The sequence below is a fragment of the Ammospiza caudacuta genome, chromosome 6 (genome assembly GCF_027887145.1).
Source record: "Ammospiza caudacuta isolate bAmmCau1 chromosome 6, bAmmCau1.pri, whole genome shotgun sequence".
Lineage (NCBI taxonomy): Eukaryota > Metazoa > Chordata > Aves > Passeriformes > Passerellidae > Ammospiza > Ammospiza caudacuta.
Window position 1 is genome coordinate 48378265 of NC_080598.1, and position 21312 is coordinate 48399576.

General features: G+C 38.4%; 1 protein-coding gene across 2 annotated transcripts in view; it reads right to left on the reverse strand.

Moving 5' to 3' along the window:
- Positions 1-565: 565 nt before the first annotated feature.
- The window catches only part of PTPN21 (protein tyrosine phosphatase non-receptor type 21), a 43621-nt gene continuing 22874 nt past the window's right edge, over positions 566-21312 (reverse strand). Inside the window, exons 10-20 of one of the 2 annotated variants that reach the window (XM_058807795.1) lie at positions 20625-20704; positions 19427-19528; positions 18840-18900; positions 18161-18245; positions 14522-15987; positions 12303-12440; positions 10463-10684; positions 9206-9334; positions 8658-8892; positions 7851-8011; positions 566-7022 (exon numbers count right to left, since the gene is read on the reverse strand). In XM_058807795.1, the coding sequence (XP_058663778.1) occupies positions 6894-7022; positions 7851-8011; positions 8658-8892; positions 9206-9334; positions 10463-10684; positions 12303-12440; positions 14522-15987; positions 18161-18245; positions 18840-18900; positions 19427-19528; positions 20625-20704 (2808 nt within the window). In that variant the 3' untranslated portion in view covers positions 566-6893. The remainder of the gene's footprint in view (positions 7023-7850; positions 8012-8657; positions 8893-9205; positions 9335-10462; positions 10685-12302; positions 12441-14521; positions 15988-18160; positions 18246-18839; positions 18901-19426; positions 19529-20624; positions 20705-21312) is intronic. The other variant, XM_058807796.1, reaches the window with a different exon arrangement.

Genomic DNA, 21312 nt, shown 5'->3' on the forward strand with positions numbered 1-21312 from the left:
TAAAGCAAAGACAAAGGATATGCACTTGTCCAGTGTGAAGCTATAATGTCCGGTGTGCAATTCTTGTATTCACCTCACAAAGCCCCATTCATGCTGCACCAGGTGTGTAGAGCAAGCTCTGCATCACCTCCCTTTTTAACTCAATGCCAATTCTAGAATGAAAATAACTTCATTGCTTGTTGTTAGCAGCAGCTCCAATCATAGTAAGCATACAATCAACTGTTTCTTCTCTCACATGTTTTTGGAAAGGGATCTCCAACTTTCAAAAGCTTTTAATCCCTCCTACACTTAAATGTTAGAGGGAAACTGGAAGTTCAGTACCAAAAACAGCTTTAGAAAATACAAGACATTGCAAAAAAATATGACAGAGCAGCAGGCACAAGATTTTCCTGCCACAAAGATGACACCTATTAGTACCTAACACAAATTTTATACCCAGTACTTGCAGCACATTGGAAGAGGGATCACACCTTTGTGAACTGAAGGCAAAGTCCCATCTTAGGACTACACATGAAGAGTAAGTTCTTGGATTTTTCCTTCAATAATGGACCTATAAAAACTCATAATTGCTTCAAATATTTATTTCCATGGCAAAAATAGACTATAATATATTCATTTCACATATATTACATTCAGTAATACAACCTTTTCTGTCTATGAAACACAATTTATACATTGTTTTACAAACCAATTTCAGTTTTACAAGAATTAAAGCTGGTTTGATTATACATTTTTACAGTATTGGTGGCAAGACAGCAAAAAATAGACATATTAACCACTAGCTTAGTACTAGAAAATAATACTTCATGTTTGCTACTTTTAAACAAAGTCCCATTAAAATCCTTGCATACTGGCTCAAGTGAAAACTGAAGGAAATGGAGCCAGATCCTGTGTTCCTCTGACACTAAGGACTCAGTCCTACAAAACTGCTGACAGGATTTCAAACACCTGTTTGCTTTTAATGAATGAAGGGATTCCAGCAGTGTGCAGGAGTGTACATACTTGCTGATTTGCCAGGTAAAGCCTCTTAAATTTCCATCCAAGTGTCCCCAGAACAGCCACAAAGAGGACAGATAAGTTGGGTATTTCAAAGCAACTTAAGCAAGTATCTTTGTAAAGAGCATACACACCTTGTCTGTCAGAATTGTCCAGCATTAGCAAGGTGACAGACTGGAGGATTTTACATGGGTTTTCTCCATCAAATTTCCTACCATTCTAAAAATTAATGGCATTTGCAATGTCTTTAAAGTACATTAAAAGAAAGCCTCCTAATTTTACCTAAATATTTCCAAATGGAAAAACAGCATTTAATTCCCTTTATAAAAGTTAGGCACCTTCTGAAACTGCTCATAAAATTAATAATTTGGTAGTTTTGATTGCTGCATATCTGAACCAAAGAACATTACAGTATCTGCAGCTTTGCTCTTTGACTAGCCACAGGTTGGATCTGTTGTAAACTCTGTTCATTAGATTCTTTACATTTGATTTCTAGCTTCGTTCCCTAAGTAAAGCTGAAGAATAGACTTCAACAAAACAAACACCCTCGAGGTTATTCTTAACCACCAAACACAGCACAATGTGGAAAATAGCAAATAGAACCAAAGGCTATTTAGCAACAGGTTTTTGAAATGCTCATTGAAGTTAACAAATCCTTTTTTTTCAGTCCAGTTAGATCTTAAAGTAACGTGATGCCAACAGAGTGCACCAAGTTAGCTGCTCCCAAGCAAGATCATATTGAGAATTTTTGTTTCTTTAACTTCTCTTTTTACAGATACATTTGCAACAGCAGTTTAAGATTTTTTTCCCTTAGCTTAGCACAGCAGTACATTGTTTTAATGTCACTGTGTTGCAAATGCTGCATTGCAACAGACCTTCTAAGTACATGATAAATTCCATATTTCAGGAATCTCATTGTTAGCCCAGCCTTAACTTGGTGTAACTCACACCAGCTGCATACACCTGGCTTCATTCAAAACATAGTTAGAATTTTGAATCATCTCACCTGCATCCATTAGAAATTATCACTGCAAAATTGCAAGTATGCCTATTCCCCCTGCATTTTGTATCTGTAAAACCAGAGACTGTAGTTTGAAAAATCTGACCTTTAATAAGTAAACAGAAATTAAGCTGACAGATTGCATTCAATACATTTGGAAAGGAAGATATGTAAAAATAACAGAGCCTCTGAAAAAGTATTTGGAGTTTAAAAAAAATCACATTTTAAAAAGCCAATAAAAATAACACCTATGACTACATTCACTTACCCTACCATGCCATGAAAAACATACCATATGACTCAAACCCTGCTAGCAGCTCTACTTTGGATACAAAACATTCCAAATCCTCCTCCAAATGCCTTCTGCCACTCCTCACATCCTCACTCTCTACATCCAAAATTTTGTACTTGCACAAGAGAATTTCTTTTGAACTCTCATCTACTTTTCCTTTGAATGCTGTACTTTCCTGTATGCACATTCCTGCTGCATTCTTTTGGTTAATTCTTGTAATCTGTATTTGAATTTAAAGCAGAGGTGCACATTCATGCTTCAAGGGCTCAGGCTTTCATTGGCAGTAAGCCCATGCTAATTCCTACGGTATCATGAAGAACTGCAGGAATTTTGCATCTTGCAGGGCTGGACTCTGGCTTTCCACAACTTTGCCCCTAACAGAAAAAAACCCAACCCTAAACACTAAAGCACTGAGTTCTTAGCAACTGAAGCATTGATTCTTTCAAATTGATAGTTTGAACTATTGAAATAGAGTGATGGGTTCACTGTTTTTAAATCCCAGGGATTTAGTGATGCTATTGATATTAAAACTGAGGTTTCATTACACAGCTATGATAAACAACCCTGCAGTTTCCAAGTTTGGTCCAGAAGCCATTGAAATCTATGAGCCACTCAACTTCAACAGCTGCTCCAACACATAACATGCAGCAGCAGCAGCTGGAGCAGCAGCCTCAGCCTTACTTATTACATTTAAAGGAGCCATTCTGGAGAAAATTGCTCCAAGCGTTGCCCATTTCAAAAAGAGATACACAGGATTACAAGAGAAGCCAAATTTAAAATGTCAAGAATCTTTTCCACTTTAGTAAAAATTTGTTTTACTTTTATTTGTTATTACTGTATTTGACTTTTTTTCTAAATGTTGCTGATAACTTAGAGCAGCTTTTCATTCATAGAAATACAGGAACACTGCCTTGGTCACCTTCTTTGAATTAAATGTATTTCTACATATAAACTGTAGCATCTTGCACCTTGTGTGAAAGGTATTCCAATGAGTGAAATAAAGGCATAAAGCTTTTCCTGCTCTTCCTGGGGGGCAGCAGAAAAAAGGGGAGCGCTGCTGTGAAGGCTGCAGAGGCTGTGCCAAACTGCCCTGTGCACCTCAGAGCTCCTCCCTCACCAAACAGGGCCAGGAGGGGCTGCAGCCTGAAGTTATCCCAGCCAAGTCAGTGACATCTTTGCAATGGACAGGGCTCTGACTTTTGCTTCTTAGAGAAGAGGTTTTAGCCCAAGACTACAAAGATTCACTGGCCAAAAAAAAAAATATCTCATCAAAGCAACCAAGAAAGAAACCAAATATGCAGATGTCCTTGCTACAGTTCGTATGCTCTTCTCCTGTCTTTTCATATAATTTGATCCTAGAAAGCATCTTATACCTAGTCAACAAAAGACCATCAAATCTGTCTCTTGACAGTATATAGCACCTTTATTTGTCCCTGAGAGCTCTGACATCCCTAGAGATCAGCATCATCTTTGCCAAGAATTCTTCATACAACTTTTCTTACTAAACAAACTCTGTTCAAATCTTGCATAATCATCTGATTTCATCCCCATAAAAACAGATACACATTTGGCAAAATTGGACAGGCTTTTAGAGAAATTTTAAGTTTTTCGACAAATAAATCCACCTTTGACTCACACTGTGGCTGGATTTGGACAGTGGATATTGTTATAACATCCAGAACTTCATGAAGCACCCAGCACAACTACATGTAAAAATGCATCCCTTTTCAAGGCTCAGAACAAAAGTGCTAAAAACTGAACTGTCTTTTATAAGTTAACTGAAAATCTAAACAATGGTTTAAAAAATAATTTTTTAAAGAAGGTTGTGAAGTTTAATTTCATTTGGTATCTAGAAGAGAAACTGCTCATTTTCAATGCTCACTCGGAGCCACATGCTTGCAAACAAAAGCAATCCTACGGTGTTCAGTAGAAAAACTCACATAAAGTCAAGTCTAATAAGGTCAAGTCTATCACTGCAAAAACAGACTGCTGATGGACAGAACTGGAGGCTGAAGGGAAGGAGGTAGCAGTGGTACACTGAAAAAACCAAGACTGTGACTACCAGATTTGAGCAGAGCCACCTCTAAAATGAACACTATTTCTTTTAGCTAAACATAAAAATAAGCTAAAAGATACACATTTCCTCACCCACCTCAGATAATCCCATAAATACTGGATTAAATTGCTTGTTATTACTGTTCCTTTTAATGCCTCACAGCTGATGTTCTGTCTCAGAAACTGCTGCTTGAGGTTCTGCTTGTCCATCATGACATTAAAACTGCATCTATCAGGTGACGAAGACCACAGTGCAAAGTTAAGAAATGGAAAAGGTACAAGCTACATTTCAGAGCCTGCCCTCCCATTCAATAACACTTCTGCAGATAGAAGTGAACTGTGGCAAAAATTAACAATGTTTTTAAAACCGAGCATGATAAAAATAGCCAAGTATGTTTGCTTCCTTCAATACTTCTGTCAACACAGATATGTCAGATTGGTATGTCTGCACGGTTTAGGTGTAAAGAATCTGTCTTCAGCAACTGGTTTCCTCTGGACTTCCAGTTTTATATTTGGCAACTAACAATTCCTAGGCATTTTATATAACAACAAATTTCTTTTCCCTAATCTGAAATATTCAATCTAACTTATACTGAGAGTACAACAAATCAGACTGCTTCCAAGCAGACCTGAAAGCACCAGATCAATATTGTGTACCTAAAAGAAATATCTTTTGTACAAAATAATATATTATCTCAATGCCATTTGGACCATATGTTTACCTTCATGGAAGCAGCTTATTACAAAGGAAATTGAGGCAACCAATTTATAATCCTTAATTCGTGTTCTGGGACACAACTATTGTTTTGAAGGGGGTTTAATAGTTTCCAAACCCTCAGAAAAATAACAATTTCAACACTATTAAATCTGACTTTTAGTTTCATTTCATTTCACTAAGCAGGTATCAAGGGAAATGTACACTTAACCATGCCTGCAGACTGGTCTACTATACAGGGTTGTTTTTTTTTAATTAAACCAGATATCAAAAAATATCACTCAATTTGGAACAGGGAGTTTCAACTCAGCATCTCAAAAGACTTTGACAGGCAGCTAAAACCACACTGTCCCCACTGAAAACCACAGAGGATTATTTAGGGATATCATCATTTGACCAGTAGTCTGTACCTGCCTACTTCAGGTCCATGCACAGCCACTGACTCAGCCACTTACACAGCCACTAAATTACCCCATCCCCAGTGCTCCCTCTAAGAGCTCTTTTCTGCAATTTCTCAGATGTTCCTCATTGCAACGCTGCAAAGCATTAGCAAAATTTGCTCTAGCACTAACAAAATAATCTGGAAGATTCTACAGAAAATTCCAGTGCTTTACTGGCTTTCTTGGCTGGAACATGAGCATTTTTTTAAGGTCATCTTTGCACTGTGTAAACCAGCAATCATAGCTGCCACACCTCCTCCATTACACTTCAGACAATCATTTCCACTTCACCACTCTGCACCTTCTTACTCCCATTTTGGTTCTCTCACTTCATCAACTTAAAAAGCTCTTCTTAAAATAACAGGTTAGTAATGGTATATTACCAAATGAAACAATGCATGATTATAGTCTCTATATTTAGCTACATAAATAACAGAGCAAAAAAAGTGCTTAAAACATTTGCATCCACTTTGATTTCAGCCAGTAAAATCAAACTGTCCTCTAAATATATGAATAATACTGAATATGTACTTTCTCTCATCCATTTGTTTCCAATAACGTCACAGATAGTTAAAATATTTTTCCCCTGCCTGTTGCAGGAAATGCCTCCTCTGAAATGAAAGTTATCAACAGTTGCCATTATCTTTCACTTTCACTATCACATGGCACTACAGCTAACTACCAACAGCTTCCCTAGGACTTTCTGCATGATTTTTGAAAAGTTGGTTCAAACATTGTCAGTCTTCTCCTCTGAAAATATTGTTATGTTTAAAAGTTTTCTGTTGTGGTGGTTCGTTTTCTTTTAAATTTAAAAACCCCAAATATAAAAATAACTGTTCTTAAAGCAACCGCTTAAAATATCTAAGAGCTGCTCATTTTGCTAAGTAAGCCAGAGGAAACCAAATGTTCATTTTAAAAATATAGATGTATTGTTCTAAATATAAAATTGAAAGCAGAATCAAACTGCATAAGACCTTGACATTCCCAAGGGGCAGATTTCTGACCCCATCTGCACCTACAGATTTTAGCTTTTGCACAGTCAACAATTATGTTTCAAAACATAGTGTCAGTAAATTGTACTATATACCTCCATTCCATAAAATACTTATTTTGCTCAGAGTAACACCACTCTAAAGAATGTGTGCAAGTACTACAGAGCAGTACAAGTAAAATCATTCCTTAATGTGACTGTGGCTGAACGTGGGAAGGATTCAGTCCAGCCAAGATCCTGCTGTGCAGGGACTGTTGCACTGACTCGCATTTAACAGTCCCATGGCAGCCCCAAATGGTAACTCTTGGATCCATCAATGAGGAAAACACTGGTGAGAACAGCTCTGGACAACTCCAATTTTCTTTCTGTAAACTCTTGCAGAGTCTCTTAGGAAGTGGCAGGGGTTAGATGAGTCTAGAACTTTTGAGAAACTGAATGAGAACTCCATAGACAAAAGTGTACTGCGAAAGAGTCTGCACCATCATCATCCTCTGCTGCCTCAACATATCCAGCACTCGTGGGATGTCCAGCATCTGCACGAAGGGAACAAAACATTACAAGTGACTGGTGAGCAAGGAAACTGGCTTGCCTGTTCCCAGCAGGAGGTTCAGAGCAGTACCTTAGTGATGATCTAAGGACAGAGTCAGCTGTTCTGATTTCAGCTCTGACAATTCATTGCCCCTGCCTGCAGTACAGACTGCACTACACCACTGACCATCTGGGAAATAAGCATAATGAGAAAGGTACCTGTCTCATGGGGTATTGATCTTCACAAATCTAATGGCTGAAAAAGCCTGTTACAGTGTTAGGAGAGGGATGCACAATGAAACAATAAGTATGTTGAGTTTCAGTTGACATATTATATTATTAATGAACATTTTACAGCCATCCAATTCAGACTAGAAGTTGATAAGATGGATTTTATTCTATTAAACTACCACATTGTCCTCTACTGAGACTGATACTGCAAATACACTGCACTTAGGAACAAAATAGTAACAAGTACAGAGACTGGCTACAAAGGATGCTCTTGAATATTATCAATTCTAATAAAGGCAAGGAGCAGTAAATGAAATCCTGAAACATGCTCAGTGGCCTAGGGCATACCTTGCTCCACTCAATCACTCAACGTCTAAGGGAATCAAGAATCCAAATGAGCATTCCAGTGCCTGGTGTGTATGTGGGCAGCTCTAAAAGATTATTAACTTCTGCTGAATTCCCAAGAGCCATTTCTAGCACAGTTGTAAGGCCTTTCCCAACAGCTGCTCAGATGAACAGCCATAACACATTCTAGGCAGGTTATTTATTGCCCCTTCCAGTACCTAACATGATCTGAAGCAGCAGGAAGGAGAGGAGCTCACCTCGTTGTGTTCCAGGCAGGCGATCATGATCTCGGCCAGGATGACCACCCCGGTGCGCCCCACGCCCGCGCTGCAGTGCACCAGCAGCGGGGGGTTGGCGCTCCGGGGCTCGGCCGTGCTGTTGGTGTGCCGCCGCACCGACTGGATCTCCTCCAGGTACGCTGCCACGTTCAACAGGACACAAATCAGTCATTAGGAGAGGAAGCCACACAAGCTATGCTATTGTGCTGTATGACCACCAGAGAGTAGTAATTTAACAATGGACACGCCACAGAAAAAGGATGCATTGTACAAATCACAAACCCTCTCCCCAGTTCTAACATCAGCCATCGGAAGATGCATAAAATGAAAAACAACTGCAACACCACAGAAGTAGGAGCCCATTGTGAGTTATATCTGCCCCATTTTTTAGCTGCATTCTCGTCACATTAGGTGCAGAAGTCATACCCCAACCATAGCAATACAGACCTACAAGGATCATCTAGCTTTTGAAAGGATTTCCTTGCCTTGTTCTCCTATTCCTACTAAAGACAGCTACGGCTGCAACATATTCGAATGCGATTATGTTTTATTCTATACGGACTTCTGATAAATTATTTGATTTAGACAGAAGGAGTCACTTTAATAAATTGGTATATTCCTGCAAAAAGTATAATTCAGTATCTCTTGCTGGTGTGAAGAAACTTTTTACAATGGAATGCTTGGCTTACTTGTCCAAAGTTACTTCATATATAGCAGCCATTTCAGAAGGTATTAATAGAACACCACAAACCACACCCCAAACCAAAGCTATTAAGTACAACTTACATAAAAATCCCTTTAAATCTTCTGGACAGCCATGCTCTGGCCAGTCAGTGTACTGCAAATGCCAAACCGTTCTCTCCTGTCCTGTGAGCAGATGTTTAATCTTCAATCCTGTCGTTGCGTAGCAGCCGGAGTCGGTGCGGAATCGCGTGGTAATCTTAAATCTTCCATATGTCACAGTGTTGTGTCTTGAACCAAGACGTGGCCAGTATCTGAAGCTTTTTTCTCTCCCACTTTCCTTTAAAGCAGAAGACTTGCTTAGCAAGAAACCTAAGAACATTCATAAAACTAATGTTCCTGTAGTAACAACTGTATCTCTCCTCCACTAAGTAGTACTAATGTGTTATGGCCTCTTACTGGGAAAACCAACTTTCCATCAGAAAGAGCTTGCAAATTCATTTTTCTGCCAAAGGAATCAAGACAGAAAGGGGTCACTAGAAACTTATCTTCAATCAATCTAGTTGGTGGAAAAAACATCTCCCTCCTCTAACAGATTATAAAAAAAATCATTGTGGAATTTCTGGGAGAAACACAACTTAATTTATACTCACTTCCTCTGCTGTCACCATAGCTATGATGGCAATCCCTTGTTCCCAGATCATCTGCCAGAAATCCTGACATGTGTTTTGCAAAGGGCCCTGTGTGGCAATGTAATCCCACTCTATGCCACCAACAGAGATCTGTGAAAATAGAGACATTAGATTAGTAATTATTGAAAACCCTCTCCCCAGTTCTAACATCAGCCATTTGAAGATGCACAAAATGAAAAAAGACTGCAACACCACAGAAGCTAAAGCCCATTGTGAGTTATATCTGCCCCATTTTTTAGCCGCATCTTGTCACATTAGATGCAGAAGAGCCACAATTGTACAGATTCATAGCTAAATAAATGTATTTTATATCACAAGCTTCATGTCAAACTGAGAAAATAAAATTGTATTTCTCCTTTGTGAATTTGAGGTCTTTTAGAAAATTCATGTTTAAAGAAGCTTTCTACTCTAGTGCTGTAAATATTATTACTGTACTAGTTGTTCTTTCCTGAAAAAATATTATCTTGCTTGAGAAGGATCAACATTTGTGAATGAAGCAGAGAAACTATGATGCCATGTCAGTATACAAACAGACTTATTAAAAAAAGACAGCAACACAAGTGCTGCTTTGACAATCTCAACTCTTCTCATAAAAAACAACTGTAGTTGCACTTAGAGCGGATAAATGTACTGAAAAATTAACTGCCCTCAAGGTTCTTGAAGACACCCTTCAAAGTCTTTTAAACAGAGCTTAAAGAGTTAAGGATGGGGAAAAAGGTCAGCTGAAGGCTTTGAAAAAGCCAGTTTCCCCCGGCTCTGGCTCTAACCATCCAAAAAAGCTTAAGCTAGGAGCAAGCCTACTGCTCATAGTGGATAGTCTGAGAGTACAGAAAAGGAAGAAACAATGCAGCTCAAAAATATCACAGTCATTGCAGAGGAACCCAGTTTGCTTTAAACATATTTGCCTCCTTAGCTCTGGGCAGAATGGAGATGTCTCTTGTTAGCAGCAATCCCCAGAGAGGGAACACAGAAAAGCAACAGTAGATCAAATCAACACAGAATCAAAATGCAGAAGATCCCTCCAGTAATTAACCCTCTATTATTCTAGGTGATTAGGAAAACAGGTTCCTGCTTTCCCCAAAGAAACCCTGGAGAAGAAAAGAAAGAGAGAGAGATGGAGTGATTGTCACTGATTTCACCAAACCAAAAACTGATAGGCAGATGCATTTTCAGTTGCACGTGAACTGGGAAATTTCTCTCCGAGAGCATTTCTCTCACCTTGATATGGGATGCATTGATGTAACCCGTGTTGTTTTCTTTGGTTGGGACCAGCTCCACCCTGGTGTCATCGTAGGGAAGGACGTCCTGGAAGCGGTTCCTCTCGGCGTTCTCGGGCAGCCGGGCGATGGAGCACTCCCCATCCCGCAGCCTTTTCTTCTGGACGCGCTCGTACTCCGTGAACACCATGCCCTGCTCCAGCCGCTGCTCCAGGGCTCTGCACTGCAACACAGCACACAGCCGGGCAAGGTCACTCTCTGAGGGGAGCCTGTTTGCACAGAGAGCTCATGAAATGTGAAATGGACGTATTTTCTTCTCCTCCATACTTCTGCAATGCTTTTCCAGCTATTAATGCTTCCACAAGCATACCAGAATAAATTAGAGGCAATCCTAACCAGCAGGAATTTTGTTCAAGTGAAAACTAAGCAGCCTGTTATACTTCACTAGGTCACAAAGATTTAGTTGGGTACTGCTGGTAAAGGAAAAATTACTTCATAGTTTCTGTAAAGACAGCCCATCTGGGGAGAAAAAATTTGGCCAACCAGACAGTTATGCCATACTGCACACTGCTTCAAATACCTTTGATCCACCTGCTCAATATAGCAGCTGGGTGACACAATTTTAAATGTCTCCTTTAACTATATAATAAACAAAAATAATAATAAAAAACCTCATAAACTTAGTTTTTTGGATGGAGGAAAACTATTAGAAAAAAATCTAGATTTATACTTTTAACTGCAGCAAGTTTCTAAGGCAGGAAAGCTGCCTTAGAAACTTGCTGCAGTTAAAGTATAAACCCAGAATTTTTTTCTAATAGTATAATTCAATCTTCTTTATTTAATAAACTACTCCCTCCTCCCCTTTATTATTTTGAAACCAAGTCGTTTCTAAATCATAAGACACTTCTGGAATTTCTGCATCTCTCTGCCAACAATAAGGAGGAATAATGTGTAAGATTTCAGCCAGAAAATTTCATCTATGTCACATGTCCCCAGATTCTTACAGCAACTGCTCTGTGGTATCAGGTCATGGAAGTGTCTTATATCAAGTAAGTATGCAAAATGTTACAGAAGAAGGTGTAAACTTCCCTCATATGCAATTTGCACAACAATACATCAACTGCACAAACTCATTTATTATCTTTAGGATAAACTCACATATTTAAACTGACAATAGCATGAAGCTGAGCATTTTTTTTACTAGTTTTTTCTACATTTTTTTTATCCTGACACAAGCTGATGCAATCTTATGTTTCTCAAATAATGATCCTCAAATTCTAGAACCTGCTGTCATCTCATTGTTCTGACATCCTCTACTGAGTTTAAAATTTCAGCACATCAAACAAGTTCTATCTATATTTTTTAGGGTCTACCTGAACAAAATAGATAAATTCAATCTGCATAAGTTGTATTCTGGGGATGCAATTTAGCTTCAAGACTTGCTCTAAACACCATATGAATTACTAATAATTGCAAATAAAATCAATCTCACACTCAGAATTTTAGATTTCACACCTTTTCACTCTGGAAAACCCATAATTAAGAGAGAAAGCAGGATGAGTTGCACAAAAATACATCAGTAGGTACTAGTTAATTCATTTCCTGTATGTTCAAAGGGTAAACGATAATTGAATCACTGTCATCTTAAAGAAAAATCTGAATTACACCAAATATTTCTAGCAATGACTTGTCAACCTGGAATCTTTTTATTTTCTTCCTATTCTCATCATTTGAGTTGCATTAATATGAAGCATTTTACAATCAATAAAATGTACCATTCATAATCATGTAATTTTGAAAAATTGCTATTGTAAATCAAGCATTAAAAAACTTCAACATACTCTTTCATCATTTGTTGCTCTCGTTGATTCTTCCTTCCCCTCATCTGGCAGAGGCATCCTAGTCAATGCCAGTCCATTTAGGGCAGCTAGCTTCAAAGGCCCCATTTTTTTTGCATCATTTTTATTCTTTTTCATACCCTGCAAAAGAAAAGCTAAAACTTGTAAATACTCTTAAATATCTGATGAAGTTATAAAGCAGAAACCAGATGAGTTCAACTAAGCAAAAGATCCTTCTCTGGCCCCTTCTGTGAACAGCTCTGACCTTTTTCTTTGATAAGCCCTGCAGTGAGAGATTAGGGTGGTGGGACTACATTCCTCCAGGGACACAGCACAGGTCTGTCTTCATTCCAGACAGGTTAATGAAACTGCATGAGAATGACAAATATTGTTCTCTACAAAGCTCACCACTGAGGGTGTGAGGAGGCAACTGCAGATACTTAACATTCTTGAACAGACCTGGGAATATTTCCCAAACCCAAAAATACATTACAATGATTCCTTACTACACTATTCAGTTTGCAGGCACTTTTCTTCCCTACAATCAGGCAATGACCATATACCTTTCAGATATTTGGATATAGTTAAATATTTTACGAAGTTTGCAACACACTTGACATACAAAACATGAACACAGAACTGCAGACAGATTTGAGTCCTGGACTGGGCCATGAATCTAAATTACAGAATTACCATTACTTATTTGGTGAAAAATATCAAAGGGGGATTTCTATAAGGAATCAATTCAAATTATTCTTTTAAAATGTGTAAGAGGAAACTTCATCATTCCTGCCATTGCTGAGTTTAATTGTTAACAAAAATACACAGAAAATATGAGCACATGTGCTGCTTGGATGATAATGCTTTCAAAAGTTAAATGGTGGTAAGAAATAGGAAGACAAACCTAACAGGATGAGACTGCATTTAAAAGTGAAGTGAACACAAACACAACAATAAAAGTTCATTGAAAAGCAAAATGTGCAAGCATTGGTTGGGGCCAGCTTTGTAACTAGGATATTCATCTCCATTGTCAACACAGAAAGGTAATGTTCTGTATTATGCAACAACACTTAAATGTTTCTGAAGCAGAAACTATGTTACAAACGCTTGAAATGAAAAATTCTGATATTAATTTAATTTAAAGGTTGACAGGAACATGCCATAACTACGTAACTGTCAAAAGGAAAAGCAAGGTCTGATTTTGGTAGAGACATTACTGTCTGAAAATGTATATTTTGGAGAACAAATAGGAACTATTTCAATACATAGCTTTTGCATAGGTTAGTTTTTGCAATATCTGCTATTACCATAGAAGTACAATTTATATGGCAGTTCCCCTGCAGTCCAGCTTGTGCAGAAAACTATTTGACACTAACTCAGGTATCAATCAAATTTAAAAGGCAAAATAATAATATAAAATGGTCTTCCTCTATTAGCATCTGAAATCTGCCACAAACTGCATAAAACTGAACAAAATTTTCAAGCAAAGTGGGCACTAAGGAGTGCCAGTGAAATTGTTCATTCCACACAGACCTTGATGTTTCTATGAGGTGGGAATTACAGAAAAGGTGAAACTTGCAGTTTTTCACTATTTACGGTGTCATAAGATTGGAGTAGGAGAAAGAGATATGGCAAGCAAGAAATACCTTCAGTGGGATAAAAACAGCTTGAAGAGAAGGCAAAAGGGAGAGGATATGAAAAAGGAAGGCATGAAGTGAAGAAGAAAATGCAAGGAAAGAATTTATTCCTTAAGGTGTCAGGTTCCCTCTTAGGTCAGAAGAAGCAGGTAAACAAATTTTTTAAAAAGTAGATATTTCATCTACATATCATTTTTCAGTGAGAGAAAGAAAAGAAAGTTGAATAGAAAGAGTTGCTTCTGCTCCATATAAGAAGTAGGGCAGAATAGGGATCTAGAACTGATTTTAAATTAGCTCTTTCTAAAGTTCCTAGCCAGGTTAAGTTTTCAGATGGATGGAGACTGAACAGCTGGATTTGTGTGAGTGGACTAAGCAAACAGAACTCAGACATGGCAGAGAAGGGGCTAAAAGACAGCTAAGCAAAGTTAACCAGGGAAACAGAAATACAAAGGTCAAGCTTAAGGTAGCTTTAATTCAAATGCTTTAAAAGCATCTCAGACTGACTAAAAGAACCCCAAACCTCAAACAAAAACAACAATCAACTGCTACAGACAACTCAAAACAAAGCAAATAGTATCCACTTACACCTAGAGGGGGAAGGCCTTCCACAATATTCTTCTTCCCAGACAAAAGATCAGACACGGGTCTCTTCTTTACTGAATCTTTCCTTACTCTGTATCTGCCTGATGTTGTAAGATCAGATTCTGACATAGATGGAGTAAGCAGTCCTTCCCCTCTTCTCTGTACCTGGCTTTCTACTAGTAAATGAACAGGGCTCATATCTTTCATTCTCTTCTCTGCCTCTGTGATATGTAATTTAGGCTCAAGGATATGCAAAGGGCCAGCAGATGAAGCAACAGAGCTATAAGGGTAGTTCAGTACTGAATCATGAGAATAACCTCCCATAACAGATGAAAGTTGGGTTTGATCTTCAGGGAGAGGAGAAAGACTTGTACTGGCCTTATTCTCTTCTTCAAATTCTTCTTCTTCCTCACTACTGTGAATCAGCATAGTGGCATCTGAAAGGGTTTTCTTGTGATCACACTTCACACATTCTTCTTGCTCACCTTCTTTTTGCTTCGTTCTCTCCATCAGAATGTTGGGCTGTGATCCTTCTGAGATAACTCTTGGAAGAGCCACATCTGCTGCAGAAGCTGACATGGTCCTCTCTTTAATTCTCATTCCTTCAAAGCTGGGAGTCAAGCCAGCTATTTCAATACTGTTCCTTTTCTGCAGCTGAGCGTGGCGTGCCGATGTCAGAGGTTCACTGACCTCCTGAAGGGAATGAGCCACAGGCAGGCTGTCCTCCTGGAACGTCTGCACAGAGTGGTGCACTCGCCTGGTGATGAGATCCGGGTTGCTGCTGCTGATGTAGATGTGCCGGGAAAGGTCAGGAGTGCTGTTGGCAGGCCTGGGGTACGGGTACGGCGGAGGCGGGCGATAGACTTGAGTCTTCATTATGTTGGGTGCTGGGTAATCCTGGGACTGGAGCTGCACATTTGTCAGCTCAGGCACACTGACTGCCCCAACAACTGGGCGCTTTTCAGCAGGATAGGGGTAGGGGGATTGGCTATGGAAGCTGTAGTTCAGGTTAAATGGATAATGGTTAGACTGTGGGGCAGCAAAGTGGGCATGCTCTCGAATTTCAGGCTGACTGTAAACTAAGGCATCGGGCCTGCTGTAAGCATATGTGTTGCTGATGTTAAGATTTCTCATTGAATGACTCTGCCTGTCTGTGTGCACCATCCCCCTGTTGAGCTGTCTCATCACAGTCTCATAGTCCGGCGTGGGACGGTAAGAAGGTGGTATTAGTGCACTGTGTCTGTGTGATGGGACATAGTCAGTTCTGAGCACATCACTTCCAGTAATGCTTGGGTTAGAGGACATGGGGGATGGCTGCAAGTAATGCTGTGGATTGTTCAAGGAGTTTGTGCTGTGTGCACTATAGACACTCCCATTGCGGATCCGACCACTGTAGTCGTGAGGGGCTCTGTCCAAGCTAGTCTGAGAGTGACAGTAGTATCCGTTCTGATTGCTCACAAAGAGGTTATCTGAAAGCAAAGTGTAACAATAATCTTTATGTCCAGGACATCAAACAAAGTTATCCTCTATTAAGAGGCAGCTAAGGCAATGCTTGAGATTTTTAAAACCTCAGTTATTCTTAGCTATGTATTGAAATGGGAAGGAAAAAAACCCAAATCAAAATCCCAGCTTTTCTGTTGTTGATACCCAAGGTATATACACCAGAATAACGTATTATATTTATTTCAATCATGTAAATCCCTATGGGAAAACACCATCTGTTTATGAATTACTTTCCTCTCTTTAGGATAGGCTTCCTAAGTTTAAGTCCAAAACAAACAAAGTTCATATCAATCTTAAGCCACACCACTGAAAAAATTAATGTCTACACTAGGATTTGCACTAATGTACTCAGTTTGAACAGCAAAGAAAGAAAGAATGAAAGAAAAAAAAACACAACAAAAAACCAAAACAAAACAAAAATACCACCAAAACCCAAAAAAACAGCCCAAAACAAGCAGACAAAACCCCTTGCTCTTCTCTCTTGTACTCCTTCAGGATGTATGTAGGTATAGCACAAGACCTCAAAAAAAACAAAATTAACTTTCCTCCAGAAATTTTGAAGGCAGTTTAAACTACCACCATATATTGTTCACATATATATATACACCTACACTGTCAAGAAAATGTTCCAACAGTTTATACATCCAAGACATATTTAATAATTTTAATTACTACTTCATTGGATGTACAATTTGCCAGTCTCCAGATTCAGCCATTGCTGTAGATGCCTTCATGATTTAACTGTTTGGCTTCACCAAAATAATTGCCACACTTATGTTAATGAATTTTCTGACAATCAAAAATTGTTTTATGAAAAAAGTTTTCGAAAAGAGGACACCTGTAGTAGCAAGTACTCAGCAATACTTACAACACTAAACTGCAAAGAATCCAGTTACATTCTGAATGTAGCTGAATACCTGTATTTCATTTAGATCTGTGTAACTGTTTTGATAGAAAATGTGCTTATTCCTTCCTGTGAGCTGGCCTTTTAGAGTGCTATTTATCCAGCAGATTTGTAAATCTGGAAAGTTCCTATCAAAGTTGAGGAGATTTTGCAACAGATTAGATTCAGCCCTTCAGGGCAGCAACTTTGTTAATTAAAGACACAATGTGTAACAATCAAAATAATGAGAGAAAGCAGCCATGACTCCACTGTAAAGTGCTAAGATAAAGAGTCTAAATAGCTTGAGAATGTTAGGGTTTGCTTGGGGTTTTTTCTTTATTTGTTTCAATCAAATATATACCAAGTCCATAACCTGCAAACTTCTTTAGCCTTTGAATTCCTCAACACCTTGTAAACTTAGAAAATTGTCTCTCTTCCTGCATTCTGGATTTAACTATTTTTAAAAATTTTTTAGTTGTGTGAATTGTCTTGGGGCAATCTCTTTGCAGCTATTAAGACCAATATTGACAATGATCTCACAATGGCATAACATACCAGTTTGATACATGGAGCAAAAAAGGCAATGGTCAGCTTAAACTCACACATGATACCTCAGTCTACAGTTGCTGCACATGCCAGAACTGCTCCTCTCCCATAGGAGAGCACGTGGAGGAGGAACAGTGAAGGAAACTGGGGTTGTTTGGCCTGGAGAAAAAGAGGCTCAGGGAGAACCTTACTGCTCTCTACAACCATCTGAAAGGAGGTTGCACTGAGGTGTGTTTGTGTCCTCCCAGGTAACAAGCGGCAGAACAAGAAGAATGGCCTCAGGGAATTTGCATCAGGGGAGGTTTAGATGGGATATTAGGAAATTTCTTTTTGGAAAGAATGGTGAAGCATTGGAACAGGCTTGTCCAGGGAAGAGGTCGAGTTACCATCCCTGGAGGTATTCAACAGACCTGCAGATGTGGCACCTGGGGACATGGTTTAGTGATGGATTTGAGAGTACTCTGTTGATGGCTGGACTTGGTGATCCTAAAGGTCCTTTCCAGCCTAAACAATTCTGTGATTCCATGACTGTATTTCACATTAGCCTACATGTCTAGTGTAGCAGCAAGCACCTCAATGACTGTTCTAGTACAAACCTACCCCATGTTCACCTATTAATTTATTCAGCCATAGCTAAAGTAGCTACACATATAAATTAAGTTTTTACCTTCTAAAATTGTGTAGTGTGGCCATGAACTTAATGAACTTACCTTGGGATGTTGCATATGGTTCACTGTAATGACCATTGTAATGCAGCTGAGGTGGTGGAGGCATCATATAAGGCTGAGGCTTAGGCTAAGAAAGTAAATATCTTACTATTACTTAAAAACTGATTATTCATTTTAAAAATAATTATTGAAGTTTTAAAATACATAATGTATACCATTGTACGCATATATATATATATATAATATTATATATAATACTATACACACAGTAATAATGCGTATATTATATTGTATTGTAATGTGTATTATACTACAAATAAACACATAAAAAGCCTTAGTCTTAAACCATTTCTCTAAATCCGCAATGTAAGTTTCTCCTTAGAGGTCATACAAAAAATAATCAGAAAACTAGGAACAAAACTTCAAAATTACACTCCACTAACCCAAGACTGTATCTTGCCATCTGACATCTAGGAGAGTCTCCTAGAGACAGTGTTCAAACTGAAACCAGAAGTGTTTAAATTATTTTTCATTGCAATTGTTTTAATTTCACTATTTAGATTTTACATAGCAGCTCTTCCTACAAGTCAGAAACAGTTCCTCACATACTAGACTCATCTTTTTCACTGCTCATTTTATTTCACTGAGGGGAAGTAATATTTGATTCAAAGTCAACTGAAGTCCATAAAAATGCAAACATGAATCTGTTTGCTTTCCTTACCATGGACATCCTGGATGAAGATCGCCTTCTAACAGGATTCACTGTAACTGGCTGAGTTTGTCTACAGAAGGAATTTAATGATAAGAAATTATTCTTAACAATAGCAAGACCTATTTCAAAAATCAGAAAGCACTCCCAAATTCAATTAAAAATCACTCTTAAATCACATTTCTGGGAGCCAGGCATGTGTTGGTCTTCCACACAAGCCTCAATAGGAAAGAGCTCTGTGCATTACCCATCAGAAAGCAAAAATCAAAAACTCAAGATCAAAATAACTCAGTTAATTTCCTGTTCTACAAGTTGCCTGTTCTAAAAGTCAGACATAAAACTGTTTGTAACATTACAGATGTACAGGATCTGTAAAGCATTACTATAATGCATTAGCATTTGTATGTTCTAACATTGATGTTAATGGAATGAATTTTCATAATTTGTTGGATTGGCTCCAGGACATAAAGTTTAGAAGTCTTAGGTTCCTTTTCCCCCCACCCTGTGCTCTGCATCTCATAGCAAGGCAGGTCAAAAGACAGAATGATACAAATGCAGGAACGGGTATTTTTTAGTGAGAAAGATGTTTTCAAGCTCACCCTTTGGGAAGTGAAGGACGAGAAAGGATTGGAAAGCGTGGAAGGGAAAGAATGAGGGAAGATTTCTGAGAGCCCTCCTCAGGTGGAGAGTCCAAGGAGTCTCTAAAGACAAGGTATGTACAGATTTAGAAAAAAAACCCTGAAGTTGATACAGGCATGCAAAAGACAGTTTTCAGCTACAGGACCAGATGACAAGAAATCTTAAGAGAAGAAATAACCAGAAACGTTTTTTTGAGGACTTAACCTGACATAAAACCATACTGTGGTTACAATAAGTAATCCTAGAGACAGACATTTAATATAGAACTACATATCTGACATTATTTAGACAGAAATGCACAAGTCCCATGAACACACTACTTCTACCAATGCTTCTTATCACTCTCAAAAGACAGACAAGTTTACAAGCTTTGAGGTATGAGGTTTACTCTATTTCAAATTTATGTTACTTCTCAAATATTATACTTGATTATCTTTCCACTGGCCTCAGCAGATATCAAACATCTATCTTCCCATGTATGAAGAGGAGTGAAACATATGGAAACCATGCTTTTCCAGTGATAGAGTGTTCACTGTGTCTAATTCTCTACTCTTTGACTGAATAAACTAAACTGAAGGAAAGCTGCTCCAGTAAAGTAGCTCAAATTCCAGCCATTGATTTACAAGTTGGCAGCCAGCCCATTTAAATTTAATTTGATGAATTGTATTAAATTTGCTTTGCACTGGTGCTACTTGAGCTATCCAGATTCCATGGATATCTAAAGAACCTCATACCTCTGAGCTGTCAATCCAGCACATTTCAGGAGTGCTTCACATACACTGCCCGCCCTTTTAAAGCCTCTAGTGTCCTTTCAGAGCAGCTCACCCAAACACAGGCCAAAACCCTGCTGCTTCCAGCAGCTCACAAGCCACTGCAATATTAGACCCCAAAGCAACTGAAGTCTCTCAGCACTGTGATCCAGAAGCAAAGGCCAAACATTATTACTTATGGTGAGATTTCAGCACTTAATATTGCCTTCTGTTATAAATCAGTATGTACTTCAAAAGCCGGCGGTAACTATTTTCTCAAAAAATATTAAGAAAATGAATCCAAGTAACCTAAATAGGACAGTAAAGACTTTACAGAGGGAGTGGGAGATTTCACTTCCCAATGAAAGCTGCAAGGGCACCAAGAGTTCTGCTAATGTATTCTACTTACAGGCTGCATTTATTTAGTCTGTAAAATTTGTGTCTAGCCACACACATCCTCCACACATATTTTGCTGTTTCCATGTCTTCCTGCCAAAAAAACAAAACCCAGTATTTGCATTAAGTCAAACATTCATACCCTTTACTTGCTTTCAGAAAAGCCACTGAATTTTTTAAGATTAAATTACCATTGACCAACTTAATTTTAATGTAACTTTATTAGCGTCACCAGGTTTTCCCTAAAACTCTACTTTGCAGATCCAAATATACACTCTAGTCTAACAATTTTCCTAGACTTATGAAATTTGAAAGTAGAAGCCTTTTGTTCAAGATACTTATTAGCTGTAACACTAATACAATTTATAGTTTAGGTTGCCATAAGATTGTCAACAGCTGCCCTTTGACAAAAGCAACTGGTAGATGCTGAATAAAATGAATTCTGCAAGGAATGCCATGGCCCACTCCAGCAAAGCTCTAAGGCTATATTTATCTTTAATTGCCACTGACTCAAGTCAAAAAAGCATGCCAGAAATTTTGCTGGAATGGATGAACATTTTTTATGACCACATAACTGGACACTTCAATGTGCTCAACCTAAAAAATCAAATTTTTAATGCCTTCCCATGGAAAGCTGGCCAAAGACAGTGTTATTACATTTGACTCACTCATACAGCTCAAAGCTGCTAAATATATAGATA